The 19,364-nt window shown below is 50.2% G+C and overlaps 1 protein-coding gene across 1 annotated transcript in view; it reads left to right on the top strand.

The window, feature by feature from the left end:
- Nucleotides 1-9,629: 9,629 nt before the first annotated feature.
- The window catches only part of CAPZB (capping actin protein of muscle Z-line subunit beta), a 64,114-nt gene continuing 54,379 nt past the window's right edge, over nucleotides 9,630-19,364 (top strand). The window contains exon 1 of the mRNA XM_054294479.1: nucleotides 9,630-9,740. Within this exon, the coding sequence (XP_054150454.1) occupies nucleotides 9,738-9,740 (3 nt within the window). The 5' untranslated portion in view covers nucleotides 9,630-9,737. The remainder of the gene's footprint in view (nucleotides 9,741-19,364) is intronic.

Consider the following 19,364-nt stretch of genomic DNA (forward strand, 5'->3'; position numbering starts at 1 on the left):
GGAGGTGGAGGAGGCTCTGCTGCTTCATAAAACTGGAAGTTCTTTTGCAAGTCAATTACTGACTAAAGCCACAAACAGGAGTGAAAAATTCATGAAGTTGGCAAAAATTTCATTAAGTTATTGTTGGTATAGGTCTTTAATTTATCTTAAAAGTACAACTGGTTTTGATCTAGGATGGAAAGGTTTTTCTTTTCATTGGTTTGGTTCAATTCCTTCACATATCACAATCACAATTAACCAATTAATTATTTTCTCTTCCTTATAAAACCAAAATGGCTTTTATAAATTTATCTTGGATCGAGGATGGAAAGGTTTTATTTTTCATTGGTTTGGTTCAATTCCTTCACATATCACAATCACAATTAACCAATTAATTATTTTCTCTTCCTTACAAAACCAAAATGGCTTTTATAAATTTATATTTGATCTAGGATGGAAAGGGTTTACTTTTCATTGGTTTGGTTCAATTCCTTCACATATCACAATCGCAATTAACCAATTAATTATTTTCTCTTCCTTACAAAACCAAAATGTAACCAAAAGCCAAAGATAAATTTTATAAATTTATCTTTGATCTAGGGTGGAAAGGTTTTACTTTTCATTGGTTTGGTTCAATTCCTTCACATATCACAATCGCAATTAACCAATTAATTATTTTCTCTTCCTTATAAAACCAAAATGGCTTTTATAAATTTATTTAAAGGCACTGATTAAGTGAGCCCCTGGAGGTTCAGGAGGTTTCCCTGGAGAGGGCAGCCCTTGTTCTGCAAGGGGATCTTCCTTTTCTCTTCCTCCCCCTGCAATTTGCTCAAATCAATCTGCATTGCTGCATGGTTGGTATCCAAAATAGAACCACTCATCGAGTTCCTTATAAAAATACCAACATGATCCAGCAGTTTTTTCCCCAAATAGCTCCAGAAGTGCTTTCTGAAACCACTGCCCCAGCAGTGCCAGCTCCACCCTCCCATTTCCAAACAGCTCTGGAAAATATCATGAGGGGAAAGATAACCTGAAGCCTCCAAAAGAATTATTTCATTTGCATCCTGAAAATTAAATTCCAGAAGGCAGTGTTTCAAAGCAGCCCAGAAATGTGGTCTTGTGTTGGCAAAAACAAATGCTCAGTGCAGGCCAGTGTAGTCTCACTTCACACTTACTCATTTTCAGGCTGCTGGGTCCCTGGAAAATGCAGATTTTTGGGATGAAGGAACTGGTGAGCAGCTGCATTGTGAGGCACTTCATAAAGGATCCTGACAGCCTCACCTCAGGACCTGGTGCATTCAACCTTTCCAAGGGGATGGAATAGTTCAGGGTCATTGTTTTGAATGTTCAGCTTCCTTTGGAGAGTTCACTCTGCTGCTTTCAAATCCCAGAGTCACTGAGTGATCAGAGGGGGCTCTGCAAAACGTTATCCATGAAGGATCTAGAGCACATTCTCTGCACCCCTTCCCCACCCCAGGGACAAATTAAGGCAGGAGGGAATGTGTCCAAGGCCAGGCTTTCCTTTTCATTGCTATAGTTACTTGGCAGTGGGGCCCTTGCAGTGTAATATCAAGTATTTATTATTGTGGGGACTCCAAGGTGATGTTTGGAACATGTGGTTTTGAAAAACCTTCCTTGCGTTTTACAGCCCAGGATTCCTTCCCTCCCTTGTGCTCTCCTCTCCTTTCTTTCCAGTAAATAAGTGTGTGAATAAATGGAGGAAATGAAGGCAGAAAGGTTCAAAATGAGCCCTGGATTTCTCTGGTGGAAGTCACCTCCTGGTTTGAGCAGGTTCAGCCCTTGGATCCCCAGTTTTGTTAACAACACCTGGCTTAAGAACTGCTCACTAGGAGTTAGGCACAGGTTGGGTTTGCAGCAGAAGGGCATCAGATAAGGCAGAGGCAGCACTGGGGATCTCAGATGAATTAGCACCATTATTATTCTTCAGATTTGCTGCTTCTTTGGTGTCCTGTGGAAGATCCATGCAGAGGAGTGCTGTGGAGTTCTGGGCCCTCCCCACAGGAGGGACCTGGAGGGGCTGGAGCGTGTCCAGGGAAGGAAATGGAGCCCCAGGAGGGGCTGAGGGAGCTGGGCAGGGGCTCAGCCTGGAGCAAAGGAGGCTCAGGGGGCCTTTGTGGCTCTGCACAGCTCCTGCCAGGAGGGGACAGCCCAGGGGTTGGGCTGTGCTCCCAGGGAACAGGGACAGGAGCAGAGGGAACGGCCTCAGGCTGGGCCAGGGCAGCTCAGGGTGGACACCAGGAGGAATTTCTGCATGGAAAGGGGGCTCAGGCCTTGGAACTGCCCAGGGAGGGTTGGGGTGCCCATCCCTGGAGGGGTCCAAGGAACACCTGGAGGTGGCACTGAGTGCTCTGGGCTGGGGACAAGGTGGGGATTGTCACAGCATGGACTGGATGGTCTGGGGGGGCTTTTGCAGCCAGAAGGGTTCTGTGGTTCCATTGCTGCCTTGGAGGTGAGGAGCTCCTCTGGAACTGCACAGCTGGAATTCAAACCCTTTCCACAGAACAGACTTCCTTTCAACTCTTACCTCTGGCTTGTCCATAGAGCAGGATGAGTTTTTGTTACAAAAGTTCCCAGCAAGTTTCTTTTAAATCTTGAACCTTTCCCAGCATGAGAATATCACCTCTTATCCTACTTTTTCAAGCATCCCTTGTGTCATTTCCCCACTGGATACCAACACACTCTTGCTCTCCTCTTTTCCAAAGAATACACATGCAGCTTCTCCCATAGATTTAAATAACATGAATCACCTCCCACACATCTATTTTTTATTTATTTTTCTGCCAAGATCTGCACAGGAAGGCAGCAGTGTAGGAGTTATCTGCTTGTAATGGTTGACACAGGCTCAGTGTGGGCCCCCACTCCCTGTTTCCTGTACTGCCAGAACAATTCTTTCATGTTACAGAGAGCTCAGACCTGGGTGGGAACCTGCAGCTCTCAATCTCCACTCTGCTGTGTTGGGTTTTTCCTCCAAACATAAGGCACATTCACCAACAGACACTGTTGCTTCTTTCTCTCTTTGAAAACCTTTTAGCTCTCTGAGCAACAAAAAAAGTCTGAGGAGAAAGAAACCCCTCCTGAGCAGGACTTTGCCCTGGGATGGGAAAGGTGCCAGCAGCTCCATTAAGCCTCCTGTGCTGTCCTTATTGATTTTCTGTGGATGCTGTGGGGTGAGCAATGCTCTGAGGCTGAGCTGAGTGCATCAGCAGGGACAGCCTGTGCTGCAGTGCAACATCCCTCCTGTCACAGGCATCTTGATGGAAAATCCTTCCCTTAGGGTTCTTCCTCCTGAGTGTAGGAGCGTGGGGATGGATGGAGAGCAGAGATCTCTGCAGCCAGGTCAGGAACTTGGGGTTCATTGCAAAGGGCCAAGTGCAGGAACCTGCTGGGAGCTGCCAAACACAGCTGGAGCAGGGCTGGGAGAGGAGAGGGGCAGAGAGGATGAGAGGGAAAGAGCAGCAAGAGAGGAAAAGGGGTAAGAGAATAAACAGGGTAAGAGGCAAGGGAGAGAAGTTCCTGTTACAATACAATAAATCTTCTTCTGTGTTGAATATTCTGATTCTCACTAACCAATCTACTACAAGATACAAATCTTACAGCATTTCTATACAGCCTATAAGAATCATTACATTACCACACTGTGTTCCATTTTAAACACTAAAAACTCCTCTTTGGGCCCCTTCTGCCAAGCTGCAGGGTCTGCTCTGACCCTTGGGCCTGTCTGCAAGCAGAGGGAATTGTTTTATCAAAAGGGGATCACCTTCAGCCGGCCACACCATTGTTTTTTTGTTGTTCAGTAACTGAGGGACCTCAAATCTTGCTTTCATTTCAATCTCGCTTATAGTTTCCATATTCTCAAAATCTTTTACCAGAATAAGGATTTCCTGTTTCATCTTCCCCAGCACTGAGAAGCTGGGAGGCCTCAGAAACAAAATGTAAACAATGGTTATCTGCTGCTGTGGAATGCAACAGGGGCATCTGGGATTGGTCTCATGTGGTTGTTTCTAATTAATGGCCAATCACACTCAGCTGGCTCAGACTCTCTGTCTGAAACAGAAACTTTTGTTATCATTCTTTATTATTCTATTCTTAGCCAGCCTTCTGATGGAATCCTTTCTTCTATTCTTTTAGTATAGTTTTAATATATCATAAAATAATAAATCAAGCCTTCTAAAACATGGAGTCAGATCCTCATCTCTCCCCTCATCCCCAGACCCCTGTGACACGGTCACACCCTCAGGCTTTGCATGGGGCCACAGCCAGGTCCATGAGCACAGGTTGTGCTGCTGCTGCTGCATTCCCACACCACTCTGTTGGGTTCAGTGTGTGCTGCTGTTCCAGCTGTCAGGTGTGGCTGCTTGAAGCAGAACTTGGAGAAATGGGACAAGATGTGGCACAGCTCCTTGTGCTAATTCTGCTCCAGGCTGCTTTTGCTGTGAACATGAGCTTTGCCCCACAAAGCTCAGCAGGAGAGCACTTGCATGGAAACCCTGACCTGAGTTTTTGCCAGCTCTGAAATTCCAGGCAAAAGCAGTGCTCTGACATTTCATGTCTTTATTTTCTGTACTATTTTCTGATCATTTTTCAGAATAGCAGAAAGAGAAATCTTGTGCTGTATTGATGAGGTTTTCTAATGAATCAGCCCATGAACAAGTGCTGGGTTTTAGCCTTGCAGTATGTTTTTCCATTCTTCCATGTCTCTGGCTAATTCCACACAGATTCTAACTACTGAACCATGACCATTGTATTAAGAAAGAATCCAGGCAGGCCCTCACAATTCTTTTGGCTGGTATATTAGCAGGCTTCAAATGAACTGCAACGTGTCAAGGAAAAAGTAAGGGAATGGAAAGTTTTGTTTCTTTCTGCTGTGTTTAATCAGCTTCTCCTTGATTCTTTTTTAATGAAAAGCCACAGACATTATTGCTAGTTAATGACCAAGTTTGACAAGAATGCCCCCAGTCCTCTCTTTGCTCAGGGTAAAGCCTCTGTCTCTCAAGTTTTCTGAGCTGGAAATGCAAAGTTAAAGGAGCAGCTGCAGGAAGAGGAATGAACAGTGTCCTGGGAGCTGCAGCTGAGCTAACACTGCAGTCCTGCAGTGCTTGGATACCTTGGGTGCTGCTGGCTTTATCCTCTCCATTAACCAAAGGAGCAGATCTGCTTGGGTGCTGCTGGAGTGGAAAAAAGTCTGGTTCAACATTCTCAGTGCAGGGAGGGGAATGCCTCAAACCTCCCACCAAATGGGCGAGATGTTGTTTTTCATTAAACCTGGTATTTGGAGTTACTCATCAGTTCGTGCAGGAAATGGGGAAACTCTAAAAACTTTAAATTCCAAGAACACACTCAGCAAAGCTGCTTTGGATTCAGGATTTTTTATTGTTTGTGTGCTATTTTGACACTGTGTACAGAGATCTCCATAGTGAGAACTATCTGTGGCTTGAACATAGAATTCCAAGACATTGGGTAGTGTTGGAGGTACCTTTTTCCTATATTAGTTTCCAAGAAACACTTGGTTTTCAGCCTCAAACCAAGTGATGCTGCTGTTTTACTGACTCTGACTAATAAAACCCAGCAAGCTAAACTTTACCATTGCTGGAAGACTCTTGCAGCAATAAATTCAATTTATGAGAACTCCTAATAAAAGTTTACATATCTTTCAAGTGCCATGAAAGAAAATGGGCAATCTGACCAAAAAAAAAAAAAAAAAAAGAAAAAAAGTTAAGATGTTTCTTTCTTTATTACAAAAAATGACTATTCAGTGAAGCATGAAGGTTTTCTCTCAGACCTTGTTCCTCAGCATGTTCTCACAGTCACCCTCGGTCCTGGATAAATGCTGGAATAAACAAAATAAATAGCATTTCACCACACATGCAGGAGGATAAAATAAAAACCACATCGTGCTGGACCACAAATGCTTCAGGAAGTTCTGGCTGCATGTGAAAAGCACTTTGTCATGCTAATAAGTGTTTATCCTTTTGCTTCCTCGGATGTAATCAAATGTACAGGGAAAGCACATGGGTTTCAGAGCTGCTGATTGCAGGATCAAAAGCTTTGTTATTAATTGCACATGAATCTGATGTTGTGGGGCCGTTGAGATGTCATCTGACATCATTGTTTGCTTCCTTTGTTTATGGACCCTCCTTTCAGAGAGGGCAGTGCCTGCAGAGCCCTTTGGGGAGCTCTTTGCTGGAGTGGGGGATCCATTTCCAGCTCTGGGAAATGCTTGAGGCACAGGGAACCCACCTCACAGCTTGGATTATGGGATATCACTGAATTTGGTGTCAAACACTCCACAAATCCCACAGAAAATGGGATGGGGTGACAGTCATGGACCTTCTGCCTGCTAAACTGCAGCAGGCTGGCCCTACATCTTAATAAACAAACAACAAAAAATCCCTGAAATTGGCCTGCTCTAAACAAGCAAAGCAAACAGCTGCTCCTCATTTGAAAAAAAAAAAAGATGTGACATCCATTTCCAAATGAATCTGCAGATCTTCTTAATGCAAATGTTTTTGGGAAAACAAAAAGCAGCTGTTTATTCTTCTTTATACCTATTAGCAGGAGAACAAAATCCAGGATGCTTGTATTTCTTCCACTAAGAAAAACATCCTCTTGGCCTCCACATTCATTTAGAGCTCAAATTGTTTGAAATACACTGGGCTGCCCAATTCTGCTATTGCTGTGCTGCTCCAGCCAGCAGCTAGGAGCTGTTTGTGTTCAAACTAAAAGCTGCTGCAAGTGGAGTTGTCACGGAGTGCTTTGCATGAATTTTGTGACAGAAAGAGGGAATTTTAGAACAGGCATTTCCAAATTTATCAGTTCTGGCCTCCCAGCGCTGAGGAGCATTAGATGTGTGGATCCTTGGATAAAGAATGAATAATTTGGCCTGTAATGAACAGGTTTGCTTTTCTTAATTACTGCTGGGAGGCAGCTCAGAGGGAATGCAAGGGCTGGAGGAGGATCTGGGAGCTGCAAAACAGGAGCCATTTGGGATTGCTCCATCTCACAAAGCGGAGTGAAGGAGGTTAGGCTGAGGAGTGGTGGCAAAGAACTGAATTTGGACTCTCTTGAGCCTTCTGAGGTCAGGGGGCTGCTCTCCCAGATGGGGAAGGATAATTTCCTAATTTCCCACCTTTGGGGCTGTTTGGTTCTGCCTCTGGATGGAGTTTGATGTGCTTTTGTGTTTCTGTGCAGTAATACAGCTCCTGCTTTTCCTGCCATCGTTCTCCTGTTTTCTCTCCACCCTTCCGGGCTCGTTTTGTTCCTGCCACCCCTGAGAGCTGTTCTGTGTGCACGGGCTCCATTGTGGTGCAAATCCGTGTGCTGCAGGCTGCCTCTGCCTTTGTAACCCGAGCCGGGGCCAGCTGTGTGCTTCCCTGGGAATGGGGCTGGCTGTGACACCAGGGGACAAGCTGTGTGACACCCCAGTCTGTGACACCCAGGGGACAAGCTGTGTGACACCCCAGTCTGTGACACCCCTGTCTGTGACACCCCAGGGACAAGGTCTGTGTGACACCCCAGTCTGTGACACCCAGGGGACAAGCTGTGTGACACCCCAGTCTGTGACACCCCTGTCTGTGACACCCAGGGGACAAGCTGTGTGACACCCCTGTCTGTGACACCAGGGGACAAGCTGTGTGACACCCCAGTCTGTGACACCCCAGGGACAAGGTCTGTGTGACACCCCAGTCTGTGACACCCAGGGGACAAGCTGTGTGACACCCCAGTCTGTGACACCCCTGTCTGTGACACCCAGGGGACAAGCTGTGTGACACCCCTGTCTGTGACACCAGGGGACAAGCTGTGTGACACCCCAGTCTGTGACACCCCAGGGACAGCCCTGTGTGACACCCAAGGGACAGCCCTGTGTGACACTCCAGACACCCAAGGGACAGCCCTGTGTGACACCCCAGTCTGTGACACCCAAGGGACAGCCCTGTGTGACTGTCCTGTGACACCCAAGGGACAAGGTCTGTGTGACACCCCAGTCTGTGACATCCAGGAAAAGCCCTGTGTGACTCCTGTGTCTGTGACAGCCCTGTGTGACACCCCAGTGTGACACCCCCGTGTTTGACACCCAGAGGACAAGCTGTGTGTGACTGCCCTGTGACAGCCAAGCGACAGCCCTGTGTGACTGTCCTGTCTGTGACAGCCAAGGGACAGCCCTGTGTGACACCCCAGGGACAGCCCTTTGTGACTGTCTGTGACATCCAAAGGACAGTCCTGTGTGACTCCTGTGTCTGTGACACCCAAGGGACAAGGTCTGTGTGACTGCCCTATCTGTGACAGCCAAGGGACAGCCCTGTGTGACTGCTGTGTCTGTGACACCCAGGGAACAAGCTGTGTGACACCCCAGTCTGTGACACCCCAGGGACAGCCCTGTGTGCCTGTCCTGTCTGTGACAGCCAAGGGACAGCCCTGTGTGACACCCCAGTGTTTGACACCCAGGGGACAGCCCTGTGTGACACCCCAGTCTGTGACCTCCATTAAAAGCCATTTTTCACCCCATGTTGGCACTCCCAGCTCCTACATCAAACCCAGGGAAGAGCTTTTGGCTCCCCAGGGCCCATGTGCAGCACAGAGAGGCCCAATGGGGTTTTTTGGGGTTCTGGCAATAAAACTGGGGTGAAACCCGGCCTGACCTGTTCCAAAAGCTGCAGAGGAAGCTCTTGGTGCATAATGGATTTTTATGTTTTCCTGGGATCATTGTCTGGTGTAGTTCTGAGATTCCCATACTGAGGCCAGGTCAGGAGTCTGCAATTGGGATGTCTTACCTGAAATCACTGTAGTGGGAATCACTCCAGTAATAGGAAAAAATGCTTTATTTTGGGGCAGTCTGAGCAAAATAGAAATGTTTTATTAGTGCATATACCCTGTTTTTGGAGATCCTGCTTCAGGTCTCCTCCAAGGGACTCTGCTTTGGTGGGGGTTGGATCAGATGTCCCCTGAGGTCCCTCTGAACCCTGACAAATCTGAGATCCCGTTATCCCTGGCACAGCAGCCTGTGTCAGCGCCTGCCTGCCTTCCAGCAGGCACCTCCCAACCAACACACATCCTTTTAGAAATAGCTAATAATTCCTTTTAAAATAATTTATCATTTCCTTTTAAAATAATTAATAATTACCCCTGGCCTTAAGCAGCTGGAGGCTGCTCATTCTTCCACATCACTTCAGACCTGGCAGATGCATTACAAGCATGTAAAGTGCAGGTTACCTGTGTAAAACGCAGCTTTAGGGTTACGAGTTTGCTGTTCGTTATCTCTTCTGGGCGGCGTTTGCCGTGCAGGCCGCCTGCCTCGTGCTGCCTTTGGTTTAAACTTCAACAAGCGCGTTTAAGGGAGCGATGTTCCCGCGCAGAGGCTCCGGGACCGACTGAGGGCCGGGCCCGAGCTGCGGGCGCGCCCCCCGCAGGCCCCGCCCCCGGGCCGGCCCGCGGGCTCTGATTGGCCGTCGCGCTCACCCCCGCGCCGCAGTTGGTGCCGCCGTGCGCCGCGTCCCCCCCGCGTCGGTGGCGTGGTTCGCTCCGCCCCGCCCCCCCGCCCCGCCGCCGCGCATCCATACTTGGCGATGGCCGGCGAGCCGCGCGCTGATTGGCGGGGAGCGGCGCGGGGGCGGGGCCGGCCGCGCTGACCCGGATGTTCACTGCCGGGCGGCGGCGGAAGCGGACGGGCCGCGGCGTCGAAGCGACAGGGACGGACCGGGAGGCGCCGCCGTTCTACCGCCCCGCGCACCCGCCCAGCCGACATGGTGAGAGCGGGCCGGCCCCGCGCCCCCGCCCGCGGCCCCCGCCCTTCCGCACCGCCCCCCGCGCCGGGCCCCGCGCCCACACCGCCCCCTCGCACCGGGGGGCCTCGCCCGGCCTCCCCCGGGCGGCGGGGACGGAGGGAGGGCCGGCCCGGGCGGTGCCGCCGGGGCGCAGGGAGGGCTGGCCCGGCCTGAGGGCGCTGCCGGGGGGGGCTGGGCTGGCGGAGGCTCTGCCCGGCGCTCCGCAGGGCCCCCGAGCGGGGGGCTCGCCCGGGGCTGCGCTGCCCGGTCACTGCCAGCCCTCCGGTGCCGGTACCGGGCGGTGCTTCCAGGGGGAAGGATGTGGAATGACACGAGCAGTGCTTCCGCTTTGGCGGAGAACGGTGCCGCCCGGGGCGCTGGGAGCGCTGGGCCGTGGCCGTGGCTCCTGTGCCTGATCCCGGGCTGTGTCCCCCGCCGGGCCCGTCGCTGTGGCTCCCGAGCCCGGGCTGTGTCCCCGGCCCGTGGCCGTGGTTCCCGTGGCCGTGGTTCCCGTGGCCGATCCCAGGCTGTGACCCTCGGCGGGGCCGTGATTCCCGTGCCCGAGCCCGGGCTGTGTCCCCCGCCCGGAGCTGCCCCTGCCCTGCGTGTGCCGGGCTCGCCTGCAGCTGCGAGATGCGGGCTCGCAGAGGGGCTGCAGCCCTGGGCGCTGCTCCTCCTCGGGGCTGGGAACTCTCCCTTCCCCCGGAGAAGCCCCGGTTTGCTCAGCCGTGTGCAGTGATCGGTCCCGCGGTGTTTCCCGAGTGGATCAGCCCGGGGCACGAAGCCTCTCGATTCCCCTTTGGTGCTGTGCAGAGGGAGCAGCCTCCAGCCGCTGCCCGGGCCCTGTCTGCTCCCTGCCTGGGGCTCAGGGGCTGTTCCTGAGCCTCCTCAGCCACTTGGAGGGAATCGCATCACTTCATGCTCCTGGGGATTTGTGACTCAGGGTTTCCAGCAGGACAATTCAGCAATGTTCAAATGTGTTTAGATCACAAAAGAGCAATCCAGAGCCTGGCTCTACAGCAGTTTAACCCCACCAGTGTAATCCTTTATTTCTTGCCTTCATCCGTAGGAATTCCAGAGGCAATGCCTTATGTTCTTTCTCTGGAGCTGGAGCCAGCTGTATCATGCAGGATAAAGATTTTAATGTCAGGTGAAAGGTGAAGAACAGTTATGATCAAAGTTCTGTTCCGTGTTGGTTCAGACAGGAGCAGGTGCTGCACCTGAGTCCTGGCAGCACAGAGCATCTCATTGCAGCTGTGGGCCTGATTTTAACACACTGACCTCTGTGTGTGCAGGACCTGCCTTGGAATCTCAAACTGGGGTTCCAGCAAACTCTCCTAACTTATGCCACTGCAAAAATTGTCACAGGAAAAGAGCTCAGAGAAAACAAGGAGGCTTCCTGGAAAGCAACAACAGTGGTACCAACTTTGAAGGGATGTAAAAACATCCAGTCAGGGTTTAAATGTAACTGTGCCAGTTGTTTGGAGGAGGTACAGCACAAATCCTCTGGAAATTTCCTGAGCGTTACCACGTTTTGCTGCCTTTTGCTGTTTTCATGTTTAGTTGTGGAGACCACTGGGCATAGGAGAAATTGGATCAGAACTTCCATCACTCTTGTGGTGGTTTCTAATGTTGAGTGGACTCCAGGGATGAACCTGCAGCCTCCATTTTCAGCTCATGTGCAAACCCAGTGTTTGGGGTTCTTCCAGGAACTTTGCTTTTGGTGCTCTGAGAGCAGAAGTGGAGCACTGAGAGGATGGAATGGCCCTTCCACTGCAGAGAGCAGGTGGTGTGGTGCAGGATATTGGGTGAAACACCTGCCTGGTACCTCAGGGTTACCAACATCTGTGTGGAGCAGAGCTTTGTCTCCTTGGAGAGCTCAGAGCTGTGCCCACATTTCAGTCGTCAGGTGCTCAGGGAAACAGGGCAGGGCAGCACATGAAGCTTGAAAACTGCCTGGATGGATGGATGGATGGATGGATGGATGGATGGTGTCTCCTGTGCTAAAAATAAATGGAATGCACTGTTCAGGGCAAAGCAGCACTTGGGAGAGTGGATCTGCTGAGATTTCTGGAATTGTAGGTTATGAATGGATGGGATCCAGTTACTCTTTGTAAAAATAAAACCTTTCATTTCCAGGTTATGTAAACTGGCCTGATCATGTTAGCAAGGATTTCTTCTGCTATGCAATTCTTGGGGAAAAGGAGGACAATTTTAGCAAAATTTATGATTTAATCACCCATAAATTCAGGCTGTCTAGTGCAGTGCTGGCTGGGCATCATCCATGTAGGATTTGTGAGGCAGATCAGGAGCAGTGAAGCCCAGCCCAGGCTGTGTGATGTGACAGTGACACCAACACAACCCTCCTGTGCTGCTCAGGGGCACTCAGACTTTCAGGACAGGAGTTGTTTGTCTGGAATCAGAGCCCATCTGTGACCTGGTCATGTCCTTTTTGTACCTCCACCATGTGCTGTGAGGGTGTGGGGATGTTTTCAGTACCCACAGCAAGTCCTGTGCACCTCGTGCCTTTGAGAAACACCAACTTCAGCTCTTTTGTAGAGTCTGTGTTGGATCAGGCAAGCCAAGTGTGTGAGCTTAGCTTAATGTTATCTTAAACAGCAAATGCCCAAAATAATCAAGTCAGAGGGCATCTCTGGGAGGGGGAATGGTGCCCTTGCAGTGATGCTTCAGCTGTGGTTTGCTGGGCAGGGGAAGCATTCAGCAGCTGAAGTTGTTCAAACAGGATTTCCTCATATGGTAAATATACATGCTGATAGGGGACTAGTTCACATCTGGGAGTGAAACAGAATGAAAGTGCAGCTCAGCTCTTTTGGGGAGCTATTTTTAGTCCTTGTTAGTGGAGTTGAGTTGAGAAATTACTTTCTTTGGGAAAGTGACAATGCTGCCCTTCTCAATTTCTGCTTCCACAGCTGTCAGCTTTGCTTTCCATCTATCCCTGACTTCCCTGGTGAAGGATGGCTGGAGAGCTTGGGGTGCTCATCATCATCATCATCATCCAGCACTGCCCAGTGCTCTCTGCTGCTCCAGTTTGCCATTGGGACATCAGAGAATGTGGAATGGTTTGATGTGGGAGGGACCTTGAAGCCCATCCCAATTCCATCCCTTCCACTGTCCCAGGCTGCTCCAGGCCCATCCAACCTGCACTTGGACCTTGGGCCCTGCCAGGGATCCAGGGGCTGCTCTGGGCACCCTGTGCCAGGGCCTGCCCACCCTCACAGGGAACAATTTTTCCCTAAGATCCCACCCATCCCTGCCCTCTGGCAGTGGGAGCCATTCCCTGTGTCCTGTCCCTGTCCATAGTCTGTCACCATCCTTCTCACAGCTCCTTCAGGCACTGGAAAGCCCCAGTCAAGTCACCCCAAAGCCTTAAAATTCAAATTTAGGCTCAGGGTACTTCTGTAGCAGTATCCTGTGCCCCTGTTTGTCCTTGTGCCTGCCCTTTGTGGGGCTGTTTGGTCAAATCCAAGAGCTCCTTACCCTGCAAGGTGAACTTGTAGAGAAGTGTTTTGCTGCAATTTGAGCTGGTTCACACCCTGACAGACACACCTCAAGGTAAAATAAAACTCTTCTCAGTGCCTGCTGAAGAGAGCAGCTTTACTGGAGGAATGTGAGGTTCTGAGAGGTGCCTGTGCCTGATTTAGGGCTGTGGAATCCCAGGATGGTTTGGGTTGGAAGGACCTTTAAGGCCATCTGGTCCAGGCTGCTCAGAGCCCTGTCCATGCTCAGCCCTATTTTACCCTGCTCTGATCCAATGTGCTTTAATAACCTCTATTTCCAGGTGAAGGAGGTGATTGCACAAGTGGAAGATGCTCAAAAGAGATGCTGATCTTCTGTTTTTATCAATATGTTTTAGTCAATCACTTTCTAAAGTGATTCATAAACTGATTTTTAAAGTGCATGATAAAATTCCCTGCTTTCCCACTGATTCATGCTGGGAGTGCTGAAGAATTTCAAAAGCCTCAAGCAAATAAATCTTTGTGTCTCTCCTTAATGCAAGGAGAAAGGCCCAAAGCTTGTGTATGCTTCAGTTCTTCCTGAGCCTTTGCCATTTCCAGGAATAAGGGCAAAAAAACCTCACTTAAAAACATGGGATTTCAAATTTGAATTTCCTTGCAGCAGAGGCTTCATCCCTGAAGGAGTAATTAATATATCTGACCAACACAAGCTTTTCCCAGGCTTCCTGCTCTTTCTGGTTGGGCTTTAGCCCAAATTATGTTTGCTGATAGGTTGTGGTAATTAAAAAGCTTCTCTAAGTTGAAGATCAGGAGCTCAGGGCAGTGCAGTGGGGGTGAGGCCACTTCAGAGTGGAGTACAAACTGATCCTTTTCTTCATCTTTGATGTGATGCCTTCTTAAATATTCAATAGCCTGTGACTGAGGGGTTCCTCTGAGCAGTGACCAAGTGCTGTGGTGGGAACCTGGTTAAGGTGTGAGTGAAACACTGGGAGGGTGAGAAACTCTTGTGATTTGAGCTGGATAATTCAGGGGTCCTGGACCTGATCCAGGGGCCAAAATTCCCTTCTTAGTCCCTTGTCCTAAGGCAGGATGGGAGCAGATGTTGCAGACAGGCTGTGCTGGGGAGTTGCAGCTCTTGCCTGTGTGCTACATGAGACATTTGAGACTTCCTTGGTGTGGCACGAGGGGAAATGTGGCATTGAGGAAGTTTTAAAGCTCTGGTGGTTATCTGAGAGGGTTCATCATTTGAGGAAGGAACTTGGCTTGTTTCTCAGCTAAATCATTGTAATTCTCCCCTGGCATGCCAGATGCAGTGGAACCCTGTCCTTCTCCTCTGTTTTTGATGCAGTGGAACCCTGTCCTTCTCTTGTGCTTTTGATACAGTGAAGTTTTGAGTGAGGCTCTATTCTGTTGTTTTGTGCCCAAAATTATCTTCTATTTAGAATGACTTTAGTTGCATTAGGCACTACCTGGTGCTGTGTTTCCTGGAGTGGTGGTCTGGGCCTTGGCACCCAGCACCAGATTAATTTCCTTGTATTCTCTGGTGCTGCTGTTTTGCCCTCCCTCCCTCTCTGAGGCTTTAGAAGGAAATGTGCAGCTTGCTTTGAGCTCCTGCTCTTTGTGCCACACCTTCCAAGCTGGCCCGAAGAATTAGGAAATGGATTTGCAGGCACTTGACTTATCTGGCTGCCCTGCTCACAAGTTGCCTTCTTTATTCCTGCTCTGTGCAGATTAAACCTCACTAGCTCCCATTTCATCAGTGGAGCTGCATTATTCCAGTGCAGGCTTGCTTTGGGAGCCCTGGCTCTGGGTTTAACACCTGGGGACAGGAGGGCAGGGGTTGCAGCCCTGCTGCAGAGCCTCCCTGCCTCTGGAGGGGACAGGACTGTCCCTCCCTGCCTCTGGAGGGGACAGGACTGTCCTTCCCTGGCTCTGGAGGGGACAGGACTGTCCCTCCCTGGCTGTGAAGGGGACAGGACTGTCCTTCCCTGGCTCTGGAGGGGACAGGACTGTCCCTCCCTGGCTGTGAAGGGGACAGGACTGTCCTTCCCTGGCTCTGGAGGGGATAGGACTGTCCCTCCCTGCCTCTGGAGAGGACTGGACTGTCCTTCCCTGGCCCTGGAGGGGACAGGACTGTCCTTCTCTGCCTCTGGAGGGGCTCTGTCCTTCCCTGGCCATGGAGGGGACAGGACTGTCCTTCCCTGATCTGGAGGGGACAGGAGTGTCCCTCCCTGGCTCTGGAGGGGCTCTGTCCTTCCCTGGCTGTGAAGGGGACTGTCCTGTCCCTCCCTGCCTCTGGAGGGGACAGGACTGTCCTTCCCTGGCCATGAAGGGGCTCTGTCCCTCCCTGGCTCTGGAAGAGATAGGACTGTCCTTCCCTGGCTCTGAGGGGACTGTCCTGTCTTTCTCCACCTCTGAAGGGGACAGGACTGTCCCTCCCTGGCTCTAGAGGGGACAGGACTGTCCCTCCCTGGCCATGAAGGGGACGGGACTGTCCTTCTCTACCTCTGAAGGGAATTGTCCTTCCCTGGCTCTGAGGGGACTGTCCTGTCTTTCTCCACCTCTGAAGGGGACAGGACTGTCCCTCCCTGGCTCTGGAGGGGACAGGACTGTCCTTCCCTGGCCCTGAAGGGGACTGTCCTGTCCTTCTCTACATCTGAAGGGGACAGGACTGTCCTTCCCTGGCCATGAAGGGGCTCTGTCCTTCCCTGGCCCTGAAGGGGACTGTCCTGTCCTTCCCTGATTTGAAGGGGACAGGACTGTCCCTCCCTGGCTCTGAAGTGAATTGTCCTTCCCTGGCTCTGAGGGGACTGTCCTGTCCTTCCCTGAAGGGACATCCTCCTCACAGTGGAGCCCAGACCTTTCCTGCTGTGCTCCCTTGGAATTTCAGTCACGTCCTTGTTGCAGTGGGTGTGTTACGAGCCTGGAGCCTGGGTGAGAGCAGAACTCAGGAGCTCTCAGTTTTAGCAGCATCAGCTGAAACAAGGCTGAAAACAGCACTTAAGTAAGAGGATTTTGTGAGGAAGGAGAAATGTTTGAGACTGCACTGAAGGCAGAAGCTTAGTGGTTGCCTGAAGCCACCATAAATAAAATACTCTTTATTCTCTCAGGGAGTTCTGTTTGTGTTTCTTTAGGTGATACTTTTTTCTCTTTTCCATTAGACAAACTGCTGAGTTTGACAGTGATGTCGTGTTACCTGCCTTCCCTGGACATTTTTGCCTTGGTAAATACCAGGATTTAAAAAGCTCCTGTCAGGCCTGGCTGCCAGCCTGGGCTTGCGACCTGAGACACCTCAGGAAACAAGAGCTGGGGCTTTTGGTGTTAATGCAAGGGAGGAGAGAGGCATGAAATGGAGGGATGAGGTACAATATCAGCTGCATTGTGCTGACTACAGCTGTATTTATCCACCGGGTGCTGCCATCCTGCAGAGAGAGGTTTGGGTGTGATCTTGGCTCAGCATTGATGGTGCTCCTCTGGGTGGCCAAAAGCAGCTTCAGGTAGCCATGAGTCCAGGCAGGGCTTGGGAAGGTGCAGAGTGGCCAGGTGGAATAACTGTTAACTTCAGGAAAAACCTGCTGGGGGTTGAAGCTGGCACGGGTGTGCCAGGTGAGCCCTGCTGGCACTGAAAGTGTCACCCTGCTGGGAATGGCCCCAGAGCCTGTGGAGCTGGCTGTCTGTGTGCTCAGGTGGGCTCAGAAGTGATGAGGAAACCTGCAGGGATGGGCAGGTCTGGGAATTCCAGCAAAGGAAGGAATTGTGGCAGGTGTGAATGTGCTGTTAGGTGTGATATTCCTGTGGCTGTAGGTGTGCAAAGCCAGGAGCTTCCTGCTTTAAACCTGGAATTCCTGGGGCAGAACTGGGCTGAGAATCCCTTTGCTCCAGCTGGGAAAGGCCCTCAGCTGACCCTGTGGAATATTTGGGGTGTCCTGAGGCTCTGACCCAGCAGAATCCCCTTTTCCCAGCTGGGAAGGGCCCTCAGCCCACCCTATGGAATATTTGGGGTGTCCTGAGGCAGAATCCCCTTTCCCCAGCTGGGAACAGCCCTGCAGGGCACTCACTGAGGGATGTCACGTGTGACCCAAGCCCCAGGCATATTAACCTACTTTCCTGACCTTTGAGGAATGGCAGAACTTTGAGGGAAGAGGGCTAATGAGGGATCCTCTGTCCCCTGCCTGCCTTGCCAGGCATCCGGTTACTTGCCAGAGTTATCTCCTGAATTTACAACCCTGGCTGCAGCCTCCAGGAGCTGCAAAGTGCTGAGTTTGCACCTAAAGCCAGGCAGCTGTTGGCTCCACAGAGAGCTGGGATAGAGCAAATCCTGAATTTGGGATGTTGACGCTGTTAGTTCTGCTGTCAGGGTGTTTGCTGTCACCTTCAGACACAGTGCGTGCTCCCTGCTCTCTGCAGTATTTTCTCAAATGTTTTTTATGTGATTTCTCACAAAACTGCATTTAAGTTGCAGTTGACTGGAAGGAGAACCTGGATCTACCAGGCCAAAGCCAACTTGCCCAACTTTGCTCTTTCTGCCCAAAAAAACTTCTCAATTTTATTTGAGCAGTTCTAAAACTTCTGTGACCAGCCTGATTGGAACAGGAAACAAACAGGAGTGCATAGAAGAAAAGAGCATTTGAAAAGGTCATTGGGCATTAGCAAATGACATGTTTGCAGATGGTCAGGATGGCAAATGGCAGTGCTGAATCTCAGAGCTGCTGTATTTGTAGTAATTATGGTTTCAATTTAAAAAAATGAAAGAAGTGACCCCTGTAAAAATTAAGCAGCCCTTCTCTAGGGATGGATTGGGGCTCTTCTCAGAAGATTTGAGTGGAAGGCAGGAAGACAGTGTGAAAAACAGGTCACCAGGCTTGTGAACTGACTCAGACCTACTGCATTGGGTGATTTCAAAACATTTTGGGGCACAAACACGTTTGTGTTCATCTCTCCTGGTAGTGAAACCAGGTGTTGCAGCTGCCTCAGGAAGAGTTTGCAAAATCAGGCCAAGTTCTTGTCCCTCAGTGCTGTGTTCTAACAGGTTATTTGCATTTTGTTTAGCTAAGATTTCCTATCTCTAGTTAGAGCTAACAAAGAAAATGTTATTTTTGTGAAATCGAGACTTAAAATGGGGAAAATCCCCCACTGTGCAGTAACATTAATCATAAAACCTGTTGGCAAAGTTGGTCAGTTCTACAGGCAACTTCAATATCTTTAATCCATTTATTAAAAGTTTAGCATGGTTTTTTTTGCAATCTGTGCAACTTTTATCTGCAGCCCCACTTTCCTCTTTCATGTGGGGCTAGCAGATTGCATAGTCACTCACTGCCACGATTTATGGGGAAGTGACTTTTTGCAAACTTTATGCTTCACAGGAATTCTTGGCACCAGATGAAAGCCAGTAAATTGCATTGTCATGTTCAATGACAAGTTTAATAAATAAAACATTGTTTCTGTTACCCAGAAGACAAATGCTAGTGCAGAAATCATTAGTGATCCTGGCCAAAGGTCGGGATGAGAAGCTGTTTCCAGAAAGCCTTGGTGCTGCTCCATCCTGCTCTCCTGGTGGTGTGTGATGCCTCTTTTCCTTGGGCACATGATGGAGACTTGTCCTGGATTTGTATAAACTAAAGGGATTCATTGGTTTTGAGAGTAGACCCAAGTTTGTGCCAGCTGGGAAATACATCCTTGCTGGGAAGGAGGTTGCCAAGGAATTGTTAATTTTTCTCTGTAGATGTGCTAACAGGAACTGCATCTGGTCAGAGAACACCTTCAGAAAACACCCACAGCTGCAGAATGCGCTCCTGGAGGTGCCTGATCCTGACTTGTGAACAGGGAATTGCAGGCAAGTGCCCTGCTCCAGGCTCTCAGGGGTTGTAGTTCCTCCTCCTTGGGTGTAAAATGTTTTGAGCAGCTGGTTGGTCCCTGAGATCAGGCTGCAGGCAGCTCTGGATTGTTTAGAGGCTCACAGATGGGAGTGCCCTCAGTGTATTAGAACCCACTTGATGATTGTTTTAGAGTTGGGCTGGGCTGTTGGGGCTTGTCCTGTGGGCAGGGAGCTGGCCTGGTTTGGAGGTGGGGATGAGGAAGGGAAATCAGGCACAGGATGCTTGGAAGAGCTGCTGGAGGCTAAAGGGATCAC

This window comes from Melozone crissalis, unplaced genomic scaffold (genome assembly GCF_028551555.1).
Source record: "Melozone crissalis strain CALT ecotype California unplaced genomic scaffold, PUWL_Pcris_2 ptg000251l_1, whole genome shotgun sequence".
Taxonomy (NCBI): Eukaryota; Metazoa; Chordata; class Aves; order Passeriformes; family Passerellidae; genus Melozone; species Melozone crissalis.